The sequence below is a fragment of the Microtus oregoni genome, unplaced genomic scaffold, assembly GCF_018167655.1.
Source record: "Microtus oregoni isolate MIOR12 unplaced genomic scaffold, Mior012 000054F_ref0000373, whole genome shotgun sequence".
Taxonomy (NCBI): domain Eukaryota; kingdom Metazoa; phylum Chordata; class Mammalia; order Rodentia; family Cricetidae; genus Microtus; species Microtus oregoni.
Genome location: NW_024543830.1, coordinates 15,510,371 through 15,526,491, shown reverse-complemented (window position 1 = coordinate 15,526,491; position 16,121 = coordinate 15,510,371). Strand labels below are relative to the sequence as shown.

The 16,121-nt window shown below is 53.1% G+C and overlaps 2 protein-coding genes across 5 annotated transcripts; both read left to right on the top strand.

Moving 5' to 3' along the window:
* Window positions 1-1,089: 1,089 nt before the first annotated feature.
* Window positions 1,090-8,198, top strand: LOC121437961 (ataxin-7-like protein 2). Of its 3 annotated transcripts, none has more exons than XM_041638107.1 (11): window positions 1,090-1,310; window positions 1,757-1,822; window positions 2,205-2,309; window positions 2,677-2,887; window positions 3,173-3,459; window positions 4,029-4,111; window positions 4,453-4,703; window positions 5,473-5,671; window positions 5,779-5,900; window positions 6,366-7,161; window positions 8,061-8,198. In XM_041638107.1, exons 2-11 carry the CDS (start codon window positions 1,786-1,788, stop codon window positions 8,073-8,075), a joined length of 2,106 nt encoding a protein of 701 aa, XP_041494041.1. In that variant the 5' UTR covers window positions 1,090-1,310; window positions 1,757-1,785; the 3' UTR covers window positions 8,076-8,198. The 3 variants fall into 3 exon arrangements, with proteins under 3 accessions (XP_041494041.1, XP_041494042.1, XP_041494043.1); XM_041638108.1 differs by having other exon boundaries at window positions 1,273-1,290; XM_041638109.1 differs by lacking the exons at window positions 1,090-1,310; window positions 1,757-1,822 and having other exon boundaries at window positions 2,819-2,887.
* A 575-nt stretch (window positions 8,199-8,773) lies between these two features.
* Window positions 8,774-14,894, top strand: LOC121438036 (cytochrome b561 domain-containing protein 1). 2 transcript variants are annotated; one of them, XM_041638223.1, is made up of 3 exons: window positions 8,774-9,769; window positions 10,221-10,258; window positions 10,609-14,894. In XM_041638223.1, the coding sequence occupies exons 1-3, from the start codon at window positions 9,622-9,624 to the stop codon at window positions 11,110-11,112; spliced, it is 690 nt and encodes a 229-aa protein (XP_041494157.1). In that variant the 5' UTR covers window positions 8,774-9,621; the 3' UTR covers window positions 11,113-14,894. The 2 variants fall into 2 exon arrangements, with proteins under 2 accessions (XP_041494157.1, XP_041494158.1); XM_041638224.1 differs by having other exon boundaries at window positions 8,779-9,636.
* The last annotated feature ends 1,227 nt before the right edge of the window (window positions 14,895-16,121 follow it).

The window sequence follows — 16,121 nt, the reverse complement described above, 5'->3', positions numbered from 1 at the left end:
TCCTAGTGCCCGCCTGCTCCGACACCTTCGCGCCTCCGGGTCCTAGCGCCGGCTCATCGCTTGCTGCCCACCCTGCCCACCTCTATCTCTGCGGGTGCACAGTACCTGCCCCCACTTTACTTGCTTTATCTTTCGTCTTGTGCGCTGGCCTCCAGCTCCCATCCGTCCTGCACCTGCTTTGGCTCTACCCATCTGCAACAGTCCCTCTCCACGTGTTTTCCCACGCACCCCACTTCTGTGCCCCCCCTCCCCCCACCACCCCTTGATCCTTAGCCTTTTTGCCCCGCACCTTAGCTTTTTACCACGTTTCCCAGCCTGGTGCAGTATTTGTGAGCCCCCGCCCCCCCCCCACCCCCGCTTTAGTCCATCCATCCTCCATCCATCCATCCATCCATCCATCCATCATCCTCCCTACCTCCCCTCCAGTTCATCCATCCATGCCTTCAAGCCTCCATCCTTTCCAGGGCCTCTTGCCCTGCCCCTTGGCTCTCTCCCTTAACCCCTATTTTTCTGTAGGCCCTTTGAGTGCCTTTGGTGAACAGGCCTGCAGCCTCCTTCTGATCTTTGTCTCCTGAGCCCCCAGGGGAGCACCTGGCCTCGTGGCCTTTGGGGTGACAACAAGCATCACACCCCTGAAGAAGTTTGCAAGTGAGAAGAGGTGGAGGAGGAGATGGCTGTAATGACACTTGTTCTCTTTGAGACAACTGACTTCCAGCTCTGTTCCCTCATTCTCCACACTTGGATTTAGGGGGACTTAGAGGAGTAGGAGCTGCCCTTATCTTTTGCATGCCTAACCCACTACCACTCGTGTCTGGTTGTTACTATTGCCAATAACCATCTCATCCCAGAAAGGGGCAACTCCTTAGTGAGCATTAGAGAACCAACCTAGGAAGGGAGTCCAGGCCACCCTTGGACAGCCCCATGCTGAGTGGGCTAAGATGGGGCCCTTGTCAGGGTCTAGGTGCACTGAGAACCGGAAGTGGAGTCAAATGGATTTGGTGACGTCAGAATTGATCCCCCCCCCCTCCAAGGGACAGGAGGGGGGCTTAGAGGAGGGGGGGTGAGGAGTGAGGTAGGGGGATGGGGAAAGAGCTGCTTTACACAGCTAAGATGTTTTTGTCATTAACCCAGAAACTGAGGTACAAGGGCAACCTCTGGACAAAGCCCCCCTAAGAAGGGGAGGGGCTTGCGTAGCTGATCAAGGAGACTTTGAAGATGCCAAAGGGTCCAAAGGCAGCAGTTTCTCTATTCTATGGCCATCCTATCAGTGCAGGACCTGAGAAGCTGAGTGTAACTTTGATGATACTATGGTAACTTGGGTGGAGCAAACTGAGTTTATGGGGGGTGGGGATCTGGGAGGGTACTTGTCTGGGATGCCACAGAGTAGCAGAAAGGACCCATGTAAGCAGTCTCAAAAAGGGACTCAGGGACGTGTAGAAAAATCTTAGAACCTATTTCCCTTTTAAATGGGGAAGCAAGACCCAGAAAAGAGGCATTTTACCCAGAGTTACCCACCTAGTCAGCAGTGGAGCCCTGTACCGTACCTGGGAGTGAAGGGTCTTTATCCTTCTTAATGGGGTCGTCTCATCTCAGAGGGGCACATGAAGGAAAAATGGGTACTTGTGAATGACCCATTGACAGTTTCTCCAGGAACTCTGAGTGCTTGTCAGGGAGTGTGGGCTTCGTACCACTGGGCTACAGGCTCTGCTGGGTGCTGGGAAGGGAATGGGCCTTCTGAGCTGTGCTTCTCCTCCAGGGGCTGAGCTGGAGGAGAGTAGCAAAAACATGAAGAAGTTGGACGCCATGACCCTCATTAAAGAAGGTACGAGTCAACACACATCGGATTGGGACTCGGGGAAACTGGGCCACCTTTTCCCTTTCACTGGGGGAGGTAGCTTGAAGCAGCAAGGCTGCGGGGAAGCCTCATTTGGATAGGTCTGAGTCGGCCAGTCAGTTGTCCCCGCTCCAGTGACCTGTTGTTGGAGACCCTAATCATAGGTGGTTGGTGACCACGTACATGAAGTCCCATGCATCTGGGGTCTGGTTAGATGGGCCTGCGGAAGCTGGGAGCATCCAGCAGAAAAGCCTGTCGTGTGTCAGCAGGAAGGCAGGAGTGCCTTCCGAGCGGTGGGGATGAGCGTGCTCTTTGATCTGGAGAAATCCTGAGTCCTTAACCCCAGTGATCAAGGCTTCTGTCACTGCAGACATGTCCATCTTCGGGCACTGCCCTGCCCATGACGACTTCTATTTGGTTGTGTGTAACCACTGCAGCCAGGTGGTGAAGCCTCAAGCCTTCCAGAAGCATTGCGGTGAGGGGCGCTCCAGGAGGGTGATGAGTGGACAGGAAGGTGGCACAGGGAACTCCTAGGACAGTGTCAGTTTGGGAGGCCATGTGGGGTAAAGGAAAGTGGGTGCTGGGGGCGGCTTGAGGGTTGTAGGTGTCGGGATTATTCTTTGGATAAGCTTGTACCATCCAGTACAATTCAAAGGTTCAAGAAGTTTGCTCTAGAAGTTTGAGTCTTGAAGGCTCATTTTTGAATGGGAAGGAGACCGATGCACAGCCCAAGCTCTAGCAGTTTGGGCTCTGTAAAAGAATTGGTGGACTGATTAGGACATCAGGGGAGGAAGCAGTCAATACCACTCACTTCAGTTGCTCTCTCCACCTCCTGGTGACAGAAAGAAGACATGGGCCCCTCAGCAAGCTTTATGCCCGGGCCCCACCCCCACCTCCAGCCCCTGCCAGCTCTCAGAAATGCCATGTAGTGAATGGGCAGGGCCCAGCTTGTAGAGCCCCAGGTTCTACCAAAACCTCCTCCAGGGAGAAGGGCCAGGGGTCCCGGAGCCGTGGCCATCAGCCTCCTGAGAAGACCCAGAAGGACAACCTCTGGTAAGAGGCTAGAAACCCCCAGAGACTAGCCCTGACCCTGATCCTGACCCAGGGAAGGGTTGACACTTAGCCCTGGGTTGCAGGATACTGCTCACAGCAAGAAATAGCTAACCCAACTGCAGTTCCTTTCCATATATTCCAGGGAACATGGGCTCCCCATTTTTCCACGCCTCTCTTGGAGCCCACCCAAGTTCCAGAGCTAGGGAGGAGATGGCTCTGGGCTAGAGTCCAGACCCCAGTCCCAGCCTCCCCACCTCCCAGCCCATACCCTCTCTCCACGTGTAGCCTTTTCGTGCCTGTGGTGAATCTGGAGAAGATGTCCAGTCTCCCGAAGCCTGATGGACAAGGAGTCAGGGTGGCTCCACCCTCTGCTTTCCTCAGTCAGCCAGGAGGCCTCCCCAAGGACTCCCCTGGAAAAGTCCCCACGGCCCCCTCTCCTAAAGATCCTCCTGGCAGAGAGAACATCGAGTTAATCCCTGGTGAGGGCTCCAATCACCGGGCCGAAGGCAGCCCCCCGGAGAAGGAGCCCAGTGGAGCCAGGCTGCCTCCTAAAACCCACCGAAAGATGGCTCGTGAGTAGTTATAGACATGAACTCAGGCGGAGTGGAGACTTCACTGGGCTTCTTTGTTCTTGGGCCAGAAAGGTTTGAGGTCAGGAAGGAGTGGACCTGGCTAGGTCTGGCCATTACAGCTTGCAGGGTACAGAAACCCCATTGCCTCCTGCCCTGCTTGTTCCCAGGAGGCTTTGCTGCTCCAGGTGTCTGAGCTAGCCTGAGAGGCCCTGTACCCAAGTCAGCAAAGTCATTCGTTCTCACCTTGGGCTGTTGACCATTCTCTCCTTTCTCACATCCCATAGCTGGTTTTCCTGGCATCTCAGATGCCTGTGGCTGCTTTTGCTTCTTGGTATGGGCTGCCCTGCTTTGGGCTACTAGTCTTCTAAGAGTGCCTGGGCCAGGGATGGGGCTGAGGTAGTTTATACCCAGCAGGTAGCAAGACCTGAGGGTGAGGCTCTTCGACCTTAGTCCTGCTGTTTCTTGGGCCCTTTGCAGGAAGTAACCAGATTCTTCCTTGGACTGAAAAAAAAAAAAAAAAAAAAAAAAAAAAAAGGACCTGAGATTCATTGGAACCTCTTTCCCCACAGGTAAAGAGTTTGACCTCAACAGGCAGTGTGGGGTCATAAATCCAGAGACCAAGAAGATCTGTACGCGACTGTTGACCTGCAAGGTAACCCCATCCCTCTGCATGGTGATGGGGGAGTCAGCATGACACGGAATCTTGGAAAGGAGCATTCAGAGGTTATTAGAAACTCAGTTCAAGGAATGGGGCTAGGCATACACCAGGGAAGGGGATAAGAGGCTACCCATGGTGTACACAAGGTAGGCTCAGTGGATAGGGAGTACCTTCAGATCTCCTTACCCATCTGAGAGTTTCAGCCCCATGAGAGAGTAAAATGGACACACAAACACCCCCACCCATAACACGCACACTCTCTCTGGGTCAAAGGCCGATACCCCTCAGTCCTGCTAAGATTACACCTCCCTACCGCTCACTCTGCCCTGTTCTAGATCCACTCAGTGCACCAACGCAGGGAGGTCCCAGGCAGGACCAAGGACTTTGATGTGCTCGTGGCTGAACTGAAAGCCAACTCTCGCAAAGGAGAATCTCCCAAGGAAAAGAGCCCGGGACGAAAAGAACTGACTCTCGAGCGCCCCTCCCAGGAGCTTCCCTCCGCCATCCAGGGTGCAGCGGTAGCAGCTGCCCCCATCAGCACCTCTGCTCGTTCTAAGCAGGCCTATCCATACTGTGCACTTCCCAGGTATGTACAGAGTCTTTACCATACCTAGCTGGGGGGTACTCAGTCCCTAAGGTGTCAGGGAGCCCTGGAGATAGACTCAGGGTGTTCTGGAGGTGTGCTCACTTCCCTTAAGCATGGGAAGGTAACTAGAACCCTACCAGTGGTGTGAGGCAGGTGACTGCCCTTCTGCCCAAGCACACTGCAACACTCCAGCCTCTGTGAGGTATGTCAGATACAATACCCAGGATATGAACTCTTTTTTTTCAGTTACTCCCATGGGTTAGCACTTGTCATCAGGGAGCTGAATGGGCCAGGGCCCTGGGTAAAGCAGTGCTACTGGGTAGTCATCCACTGGCCCCCTTGTGTGCAGAGCCTGCCTTATGGAAGGAGCCTCAAACGCACCTCCATCTGCAGTAGGAGGGGTAGACAAGGAGCATAGGCCGGGTTCCTAGACAGGCTCACGGGAGAGCGTGATAAAGAGGAGGGTTGAGAGAGTTGACTAGGCTGAGCGGTGCTGGGTGTAGTTACACCGGGAAGATTTTGCTGAGGAAGCAGGTCTGAAGCAGATTTTCTCCCTGAAGAGGCAAGGCCAAGGAAGAGGCTGGGGAGAGAATCCCTTGGAAGCTGTGGCCCTTGGTTCTGTCTCTCACTTAGTGATCTAATTTGTACTTTCCCGTCCCTTCCCAAGCCCTTCCTCTTCCCCTGAGTGCCCTGACTGTTTGAGCGTGGACACCCCCCACTCTGATCCTGCATCATTCACATCATCCTTGTGTCCCTTTGGCCCTTCCAGGTCCCAGGCCTCCTCTGAGAGTGAGGTGGATGATGAAGGTCCCTGTGGTGGTGATGGGGATCCAGGCCTGTTCCCTTTCCCTCTGCCCCGGGGTGGGGCCCAGGCCTCCAGCGAGGAGAGTGAGGAGGAGGGGACATCTGATGACCTCCACCTTTCCCCTGACTGCCATTATGCAACCCGGCCTCCTAGGCCACAGGCGGTAAGGACACAGGACAGGGAGCTGGGATGGAGGGTGGCTAAGTCTCGTAGGCAGATGCCTTCTTGTATCTCAGGTTCTACCAACCATGTTCTTTCCTCTGCCTCCAGTTTTGCACCTTTGGGAGCCGGCTGGTGAGCCCAGGATGCTACGTGTTTAGCCGCCGGCTAGACCGGTTCTGCTCGGCACTCAGCTCCATGCTGGAACGGCATCTCAGCTCACACATGTGGAAGTGAGTTTCATGGACTCAGAACTTAATTTCTCAGGCTTGAGTATCAATCCTTGGGCTTCAGAAGCCCCAGTCTGCTGTGCATTGGCTGATTGCTAAGAACCCAAATTGGGTGTGGCATGACTGGGTGAGACTTGGTAGCCTGGAGGAGGGCGTGGGTGGGTGGTCGGGGTCAATCTAGAGTCTTACCCATCACTTCCAGTACCTTTTAGGTAATGTAGCATGGGGAAATGCTCAAACTAAGACCAAAAATGAGATTGTTAATGGGTCAGCCTGTTAGTTCATATGCCTTGTACTGATCGGTCATTCCTTCTCTTGTGCCTTCCTGGGCTCTTAGTTCCAGTGTTTCCCAGCAGGGGGCAGCAGCCTTGGGGCTTTGCTGGCCATCTGAAGGTGCAGAGACTGGTGTACTTTAGGGAGGCCCTGGAGTTTGCTCAGTATCACAGCGAAGCTCTCTCTTTGCTGCAGGAAGATCCCACCAGCGGCTGAACCTCCATCCCATCTTGTCAGTCCCTCCTTAGCTGATCCCCTGAGTCCATCCTCTATGGGCAGCTGCCCCCGACTCCCAGGCCCATCCCCCCGACCTGCCTGCCCAGCCTCCATACCCCCCATGAAGGACAGCCTTGTCCCTAACTACCCTGCAGGCTCCCCCAGTGTAGCAGCTGCCTGTAGCCAGGCAGAGTGCATGGGCGGTAGCCAGGCTATTACCTCACCACTGCCTGCCAATACTCCGTCTCCGTCCTTCAGCAAGCTGCCACCTTCCAAGGCCAGCAAGTCGTCCAAAAGCAAGGAAGGGGTGGAGATGGAGGCCCCTTCTCGAAAGCGGAAGTTATCCCCTGGCCCTACCACTTTCAAACGGACCTGCATCCTGGAGCCTGCTGGAAAAGGCAAACCCTCTGGCTGTCGGGGTCTCTCAGCCAAGACTAAAACAACCCTGAGCATGGGGCTTAATGGAACAGTGGGGCCGAGAGTGAAAAGAGCAGGTCCCCTGGACTGTCGGGGTTCCCCTCACTCATCCCCCATACCAGTCAAGGCTTCTCAAATAGAGAACCGGGGAGCAGCTGGACACCCAGCTAAGGTCCTGCCAACCAACTGCCTCTCCGAGGAGGAGGTAGCCAAGAAGCGGAAAAACCTGGCCACTTACTGCCGGCCAGTCAAGGCCAAGCACTGTCAGGCGGGTGTCCCTCCTGATGGGACCTGCTCTGTTCGTCGTAGGAAACCAGGTCCAGCCCTGCCCTTTGAGGAGAAGTGCTCTACACTGAAGGTACCAGTCCAGCTTCCTGAAGGACATGGGCAGAGAGGGGTCAGGAGGGCTGAGGCTGGGGAACACAGTAGGTACGTGACGTGGAGAGGGTGCCAAGGAAACCACTCCAGAAAAGGGAATAAAGGGGAAACTGAGAGAACTCCTGGGCCATCTACACTAGGGAAAGGTTAGTTAGCTGTTTCCAAGGTGACCCCAGCTTTTGCCTGAGGGACCTTTCCTCTGCCCAGCCTCCTCCTTTGAGCTTAGGACGTGCTGTCCCATCCCACCTTCACTTGTGCTTTAGTCTAAGGACCATTTCTTCTTGAGCTGTCTGTGGTCCTCCCTCCAGGACTTGGAGCGACTTTTTCTAAAGGGGAAGGGAGTCTGGGTCCCAGCATCCTGAGTAGCTGATGAGTGGGCTGCTGTAGTTTGGTTCTTCCTCTGGCATTAGGACATCAGAAAGCAAGTACTCAATTTAAGGTCCACAGAGTCACTTCGGATTATAGTAGATTCTCCAGGTTTCTAGTAAAGCTTGTAGTTAGGTTTCTTTACCTTTTCTGTTGGAGGGTGCTTTCATCTATCCCTGTGATCTCTGTAAGGAGGGATTCCTGGGAGGTGAGACGGGATCATAGGCTCCTGATTGAGGCATGGATTAGGCGCATGCTCACTGTCCTGGCACCTATGAGGGAAATCTGATAGTTGGTAAAGGACCTGCCTCTGTGTGTACAGGTGTGTGTATGTGTGTTCTCCAGGTTCACTACCCAGTCTGCCTCTGTTAGGCTGGCATTCTTTTTCTCCTTGCTTAGTCGTGTTTATCAGGCCAGCAGAAGGAATTCAAGGGTTAGCCCAGATGTTCACAGGGAAGGATACTAGGTAGGCCCCTACCCTGACCCTGTCTCTTACCTCTTGTCTTCCTGCAGTCAAAAGCCCATTAACGAGAAAGTGCCTGCCCACTGCAACGGAGCCGCCAGCACCTCCTCCCCTCCAGATCCGGGCCCCAGGCTGCTGCCGCTTTTTATAACTTTATATTATTTTTTTTAAGAAAAAAAAAAACTCTTTAAAATACCTCAAGACTGTCTCCCTGTTCTGTTGCTGCTAAGAAAATATAAAAACAGAAACATAGAAAAGGATGAAAAATGATGTAGCTGAATGAGTGTCTTTACTCTCCCCAGCCCTGTCCCGAGAGGCTGAGACGATGAGCAGTACACACTCATGCGCACACACACAGGGCACACAACCTGGAGCTGGTGTCAGTAGGCATCTCCTTCCAGAGAGGATGAGAAGGCGTATGGCCCTGAATGAGCAAGGAGTCCCAGAGAGACAACTCCGCTCCTCTGGAAAAGGAAACAAGGAAGGGAGGGAAGTTACACTTTTGACTCTGCCCTGGAGTTTTTGTCCTGAGGATTTGTGGGAGTTAGTTTACGGCCCTTTTCTGATTCTCTTGCAATTCGGTTTCCATTCCTCTACAGATTATTTCCTTGGTCTCTTTGGCTGTTCTTGCCCTTCCCACTTCTAAACTCAGCCTTAGTTTGTCGACCATGTTGAGGTTGAACTTGGTGTTAACTGCTCTAGAAGTCCTGGCCCGCTTTTTTTTTTTTAATTTCTTTAATTATGTGTGTGTGGGTATGTGCATGTGATGTCTGTAGAGGCCAGAAGTGTGGGATCCCCCAAGCTAGTTCCAGTAAGCTGTGAACCCCGGTACGTGTTCTTAACCACTGAGCCATCTCCCCAGCCCCTGCCTCCTGAAGAACGGTATAAAGCTTCTCTCGGATAGGCTGGCCATACCTTTTTGGAGGTAATAGTGTTACAGAACTTGAGGTTGTGAGGGAGCCCTGGTTCCTCTGGATCACCTCGCTCCTCAAGGCTGCATAGCTGGTGTGGAGGTGACAAAAACTGGAAGTGCCTCGGGTCTTTGGAATATCTTACGGGGGACAACTACTCCTGTAAATAGGGATGCGACTACGTATTTCGGTTCTCATTTTTTAATTCACCAGGTTTGGGTCACTATGTTTTGGCTTTTTCTTTTCGTTTATGTTTGGGCAAGGAGGAATCTCGTACCTGAACAAGCTAGAAAAGTCTACAGAGTGAGCAGCCAGGGGAATCCAGTCCTTCTGGAAAGCTGCTCAAAACACTGGGTCACGCTCTTGGGTCAGCAAACCAAGTGTGTGATTTGGAGTTTCGCTGATATCAGTTACTACGGATGTAATTTTCACAGGCGGCTTGAGATACCCTTGTAGATACAAAAGTAGAAATGAAGGTGGCTTGGGAGCTCGGTTAGGTCAATGGAGGTTTCCGGGAGCCGCCCTTTGGGGCCCGAAGCGCTTCCCCCCCAGTCTGCAGAGGGCGCTGTGGGCGCCTCCACCACACGGCCCCGAAGCCTCCCCGGGGAGGAGCCTCTCCTGTAGCCGCCGCCGCCTCCGCGATCGCAAACCCGGAAGAAGCCTCTGTTTGCTGGACTGTACCGGCCGGCTTGGCATTGCCATGCAGCTCGAGGAGGTAGGTCTGGTTCCCGCTCCAGCGAGGGAGCCGAGACTAACCCGCTGGCTGCGGAGAGGCAGTGGGATCTTGGCGCACCTGATAGCTTTGGGCTTCACCATCTTTCTGACTGTGCTGTCCCGGCCAGGAACCAGTGAGTGTGCGGGGAGGGGCGGGGCTATGAGAGGGGGCGGAGCCTAGGTGCTGGAGGGGCTGCTTTGGGCACGCTCGGATACGAGAAACCTAGACCCTCAGCTGAGGAGGGGCGGGTCGAGGAGTGGTTGTAAAGGCGTAGTGGGTGGGTCCCCGGAAATCCTGGGAGGGTGGGACTTGAAAAGACAGAACTGACACTTCCTTAGAATGAGGTCCCTTATGGAAAGGTGCGGGGAGGGTCTCGGGCAGACTAAGGTCTACTCTAGGACTGGGCTAGCAGCAAATGCAGAACTCAGGCCAAGGTGGTATAAGGGCTCCTTGGCCGCTACCCCTTTGCGGTGAGTTCCTGATTCTTGCTTAGGCTTGAGACGGTATGCTGACCTTTCCCTTGTGGCCAGATTTTTGCAATATCAGTGATGTCCAGCTGTCAGCCTGTTCTCTTTGATTCTTAGGTCTTTTCTCCTGGCACCCTGTGTTCATGGCCTTGGCGGTGAGTTTGAATATACTTACCTTAACCCTTGGGGAAGCATTCAGTTTTTCAAGATCAGAGAGATAGGGTCAAAGAAGGCTTGATCTTTCCCTGAAACCTATAGGATTGGGGGAAATGTAGTAAATTATCAGGGGCTTGAGGTTGGGGAGGGGCTATCTCTCCTCCAGGGTCTGAAAGGAAGAAGTGAGAGGAATGTTATCAAGGTCTTGCTGTTCTGTGGTCCAGAAAGGGCGTGTGTGAGGCAGGAAGTCCCTTTAAGCTCCCATGTTTTTCTGGATGTGGGATAAGACCTCCTTTTTCTCGGGCCCCATGCAGACCAGAGGTTCACTGACCTTCTCCTGTGTTTACAGTTCTGTCTCTGCATGGCTGAAGCTATCCTACTCCTCTCACCTGAGCACTCCCTGTTCTTCTTCTGCTCTCGAAAGACCCGGATTCGACTGCACTGGGCAGGGCAGACCATAGCCATCCTCTGCGCTATCCTGGGTTTGGGCTTTATCATCTCCAGCAAGATCCGCAGCGAGCTGTCCCATATGGCGTCCTGGCACAGCTGGATAGGAGTTCTGACACTCATGGCCACTGCGGGACAGGCACTGTGTGGGCTCGGCCTCCTCTGTCCGCGGGCAGCCCGGGTCTCAAGGGTGGCTCGTCTCAAGCTCTACCATCTGACATGCGGCCTGGTCGTCTACCTGATGGCTACAGTAACAGTGCTCTTGGGCATGTACTCAGTGTGGTTCCAGGCCCAGATTAAAGGTGCAGCCTGGTACCTGTGCCTGGCACTACCGGTGTACCCGGCCCTGGTGATCATGCACCAGATCTCCAGCTCCTACTTGCCAAGGAAGAAAGTGGAAATGTGAATGTCTCCAAACTCTGAGCCTAGGCGGGATTCTTGGACTTCAGCAGTTCCTTGGCACACCTCAGAGGCAGACGATGTTTTTGCACTGCGTGGTTGAACCACGGGGTACAGAAACCCTAGCTGTTACTGCTGAGGGATGATCTGGTGGGCTTCAATGGGGGAAATGTACTACTGGGTGCAAGTGGAAGGTTCTGGAGAACCTGAAGCCTCACCTTGATGGGATACAAAAGTATTAGGTGGTGGTGCTGATGGTGACGGTGGTGACTTTTTGTTTGTGGAGTTCCTGTTGGTTATGAATGACAGCCACAGGCAGATATCGGGGTCCCTTTGGAAAGGCAGTACTGTGGTAGCCTGTGGTCTCTTTGGCTGTGCTGTACAGTCGCCCTTAGACAAGCTCCGTATCTCAGGACCTCAGTTTCCGCACCCTTTAACATTTGGTGTCTGGCAGATTGATGTTACTGAATACCTCCTTAGCTCTGGACCATGTGAACAGCTCAGGATGTAATTCTCTCCTCCATGCTTCCTTCACTCCCCTGGAAGGACAACTCTATACCTGCATCCTTCAGAAATCTGTGCTGGCTCCACTCCTGAACCAAGGAACAGGGGCCATGAATCATGGAAAGAAGGGACTGAGGTGAGGGTCCCCTAGACAATAAGATAGTAAAGGCACTAAAGTCACTTTAAAGTTCTTTGGAGGAACAGAAGGGCATTGTCCTTAACCAAGCCCTGGACTACTGGCCTCCTTAGCTCAGCTAAGAACTTCCTTCAGGCTACCTCTGGGTCTAGATTGTAGAGTCTGGGAATTCTCTCGACATTCATTCTCAGGGCATCTGACACTGCCCGTAGGACTTAGAGTATATACTTAGCACATTGCTCCAGGGAACTATTCTTAGGCTTTCGGAACAAAATAAAAACCAGGGAGTGGGACCCCCTTGATTCAAGGAACTCAGTGTCTCTCTGGTTGTCCTTCCCTTCTTGGTTTTTTTTTTTTTTTTTCCGAGACAGGGTTTCTCCGTAGCTTTTGATTCCTGTCCTGGACCTAGCTCTTGTAGACCAGGCTGGCCTCGAACTCACAGAGATCCGCCTACCTCTGCCTCCTGAGTGCTGGGATTAAAGGCGTGTGCCACCACCGCCCGGCTTTGTCCTTCCCTTCTTGTCATTTAAGTTTTCCTTAGCTGTTCCCTGCCAGCCCCTTGGCTTAAGAGTGGGATGATTTTGGTACCAACTGGGCTCTCTTCCCTGCCAAGATACCTCCTTGGTCCAGCTGAGTTCCTCAGAGCATCCTTAGCGGTGAGGACTGGATGTCAAACCACTTAGCTGTGGTGTGGGTCAGTCCAGGAGACAAACCCTTTATAGATCCTAATAAGGAGTAGAGATTGCTGAGCCAGGAAATGTACACGCCCAGCTTTCTCCCTGGAAGGCAGAGCCCATCAGAAACTATGGGAGGCCTGGAGTATAGGGGCTTGAGCACAGACAAAGGAGAAGTATCTGTTCTATGTCTCGGATCCTCTGAAGATTTAAGGCCTCCTCTCCAGGTAGCTCAGAAATTAGGCGGGTGGGATTCAATAGTATGGGGACGGGGACCCTAGGGCTGAAGTGGCTTCTTAGTGGCCCTCACTGTGCTTTTCCTCAGGGAGATAGCATCTCTCATAAGTTGTCTAAATACAGCTTACTGAAACAGAGGCTCCTGCAGCACAGAGGGAAACCATTCTTGTCTTTTTCAACACCCGCTCTCCCTCTCAAGCTGTCCAGTGTGCTGTGAGCTTGGGAAGGAATGGTTACTGGGCCCTGAAAGAGGGTCTCACTAGGGTCACTTTGATGTAGGGCTCCCCAGGGTGGGCCAGGTAAGGTTCAGCAGCTCGTTCTCAGAGAGAGAGGCGATGCCGGAAAGCCTGAGCCTGCCTGAGGTGTTGCCTCTTCCCAGGTGGTGCGGGGGCTGGTGGGCGGGCGGGCGGGCAGGCGTGCTGACAGCCGGCAGTTTGCGTGGGCTGTGCCATCTGATGTCTATTCCCAGCCCCGGGAGGAAGGGGAGTCATTTATATTCTGCAGGAAGAAGGGACCCAGCTGTCGCTTCCTCTGACCAGTGGGCCTGGAGGGCATCGGTGCAGAGCAGAGAGGAGGGCACAGGTAGCAGTGGCCTCCTGCTTAGGGATCTGACCGCAGTATAGGGAGGTCACCAGGATGAGCCCTTCTTGCTGGTAGGCCAGATTTGGGTGGGGGGCGGGAATTACCTCCCCTCCTGTCTTTCCACTTCTCCATCACCACCTGCCCTCACATCCTGGGGCAGCAGCTGGATAACCATTAGACCTCAGTGCCAGGGTACTCCTCCTCCAGCTGGGATCTGTGGCTGCCGGCTGCATATGCCTGCTGGCTGTGTGCTCCCTCTTCCCACTGTCTGCCCCTTCCTCTTTGTATCTTCCAGTGTCTGGATACTACCTGGGCTTCTTGGCAGACAGGCAGAGACCATGGGGGGGGGGGGGGGACACGTGACTGTCCTTTTCCAGTGTTCCTTGACTAGGGGAAGCTGCTAGCAGTCGGCCTGTTTTGCTTTTGAAAGTGGGGTGGGGGATGATACTCAGGATGCTCAAGATTTAAAAGTCTCCCATCATTTGTACAAATTTCCATATCGTGCTAAGTCCTGATTCCATATTTGATTGTGTTCCAAGCTTGATTATACTCAGATTCAACCTTGAGGGCATTAGAAAGATAGTTTTGTATTAAATCCAAATGGTAACAGGCATACTGTTCAGGTTTGGAGCCTTCTCAGAAGCCCCTTTGTTCCTGTATCCTCCCTTGGAGTCCCATTGGGGCTGGGGGTGGCCGTGAATGAATGACAGGGGTTCAGCCTCAGAACTGCTTCCTTCTCTGACTGGCATCCCCATGCAAGCCAGGCTGCTATCACTGGCCAGCCTGTGCTTGCTCTCCCCCTCCCAAGGCAGGCCACCTTTCCTCCGTGACATTGGCCTGCCCTGTCTCATTGTCCCCACCTTTCCACCCCCATGCAAGGCTGCCGTGGGTCTTGTTTTTCAAACCTCACTGTGGGAGATCCAGGCATTCCCCCCTGAGCCAGCTGGCTGCTGTGCCAAGGCCTGTTCAGAGTTAATAATAATCATTAGTTGAATGGTGCTGGGGCCTTTCAGCTCCAGATCTCTAAGCACTTGCAGGCTGAGTCAGCCAGCCTTCACCTTCCCCCCCTCTCCCTGGGTTTTGGAGTGTAACAGCATGGGAAGGCGCTGTGGGAGAGGGAATCGGGATTCTTGCTGCCTGACCATGCCTGAGGATTTTCTCTGAGAGTAAGCAGTGAGCCAGGGCACACAGAGAAGGCAGAATGCTCATCTGAGACCACCATGGCTGTGGAAGCTGATGACCCCAGACCTCTAGAACTTTGGTGTACTTACCTTGACCTCTGTGGGACACTCCACCTGAATGCCCTTAAGCAAGTTCAGAGCACAAGGAAGTCTCTGGGTTAGTACCCACCCCCAAGACCCTTGTCTGTGACTGGCACAGAGAACCTGTGTGTCGTGAACGGAAAAGTGTGCCAGCTGGATACTGGCAAGGTTGCTGTATGAGTGTCTCAGCTCCTGACACTGGGTGGCATGGGCAGACTGCTTCTCATCCTACCTCCCAGGGATGTTGTGAGGGCTAGACGAGGGAACACGGTTCAAAGCATTAAACAAATGGAAAGCAGATGGGTTGTTCTGTCCTTTTCTCTTCCTGAGCCTGACTTTATGCCTCCTAAGGAGGCAATAAACTGTGGGAGATGATGCTCAGGGGGACCCAAACCTTGGGGGCTCTGGGGGCCATGTAACAGTCACGTTTCTTACTTTTGGATGCAAGGTCACCCTATCTCTGCCTGCGAGAGGGGCCACCAAGATCATGGTTATTGAGGTTTGTCTTATATAGTGCTTGCCCAGTGTGGTCGAGCCACAGGACTGATGGCAGATCTGCGTCCCTACAGCTTGCTCCAGGTCTTATCAGAAGAGTAAGGTCTCAGCCCAGAGCTTTGGCTGTAACTGATCTAAATCACTCCTTTCTAACTCTGCCCTTCTAAAGGAAGAGTAGAACACAGAGAAAGGACCAATAGTAGCCGGGCGGTGGTGGCGCACGCCTTTAATCCCAGCACTCGGGAGGCAGAGGCAGGTGGATCTCTGTGAGTTCGAGGCCAGCCTGGTCTACAGAGCTAGTTCCAGGACAGGAACCAAAAGCTATGGAGAAACCCTGTCTTGAAAAATCCAAAAACAAAACAAAACAAAACAAAAAAAAAAAGGACCAATAGTAGTGATCACTACAGCCAGACATGGTGGTGCACACCTTTAATCCCAGCACTCAGGAGGCAGAGGCAGACAGATCTCTATGAGTACAAGACCAGCCTGGACTACAGAAGTGAGTTCCAGGGCTGGAGAGATGGCTCAGAGGTTAAGAGCATTGCCTGCTCTTCCAAAGGTCCTGAGTTCAATTCCCAGCAACCACATGGTGGCTCACAACCATCTATAATGAGATCTGGTGCCCTCTTCTGGCATGCAGGCAGGCATGGAAGGAATGTTGTATACATAATAAATAAATAAATATTTTTAAAAAAAAAAAGAAGTGAGTTCCAGGACAGCCAGGGAAACAAAGAAACCCTGTCTCAAAAAACAAACAAACAAAAAATAGTGGTGACCACTGCACAACACCCTGACCGTTTCCCCTCTGTAGCCTCAGGCTGATGTGGGATTCCCCTCTGTATGCTGTTAGTTGACACAGTTTCTGTGTGGTTATTTCGGGAGTCTGGGCAGTGGGGAAATGAACAAGCAGTGTTCTACTGCATCAGGCCTATGCTCTAAGGACTGGGGATGTGGTACTGTGAGGCACATGTCTTCTGGCTTTCAGGGGTCCACAGCTTAAGGTTCCCTTTCCTGTCTTAGGCTCTTGGAGTAAGACCATAGTCTCCTCTCATGAAAATGCTTTGCTGGAATTATCACACAAGCACTCATACACACGTGCGCATATGCACACACACATACACACACA

Bases quoted from the DNA above. Each gene is read 5' to 3' on its own strand.
- LOC121437961 (XM_041638107.1), top strand. From the start codon at position 1,786: ATGAAGAAGTTGGACGCCATGACCCTCATTAAAGAAG. The intron at 4,112-4,452 runs GTAACCCCATCC...GCCCTGTTCTAG, and splicing joins CGCGACTGTTGACCTGCAAG to ATCCACTCAGTGCACCAACG. The intron at 4,704-5,472 runs GTATGTACAGAG...TGGCCCTTCCAG, and splicing joins CCATACTGTGCACTTCCCAG to GTCCCAGGCCTCCTCTGAGA.
- LOC121438036 (XM_041638223.1), top strand. From the start codon at position 9,622: ATGCAGCTCGAGGAGGTAGGTCTGGTTCCCGCTCCAGCGAGGGAGCCG. The intron at 9,770-10,220 runs GTGAGTGTGCGG...TTTGATTCTTAG, and splicing joins GCTGTCCCGGCCAGGAACCA to GTCTTTTCTCCTGGCACCCT. The intron at 10,259-10,608 runs GTGAGTTTGAAT...CTGTGTTTACAG, and splicing joins CTGTGTTCATGGCCTTGGCG to TTCTGTCTCTGCATGGCTGA.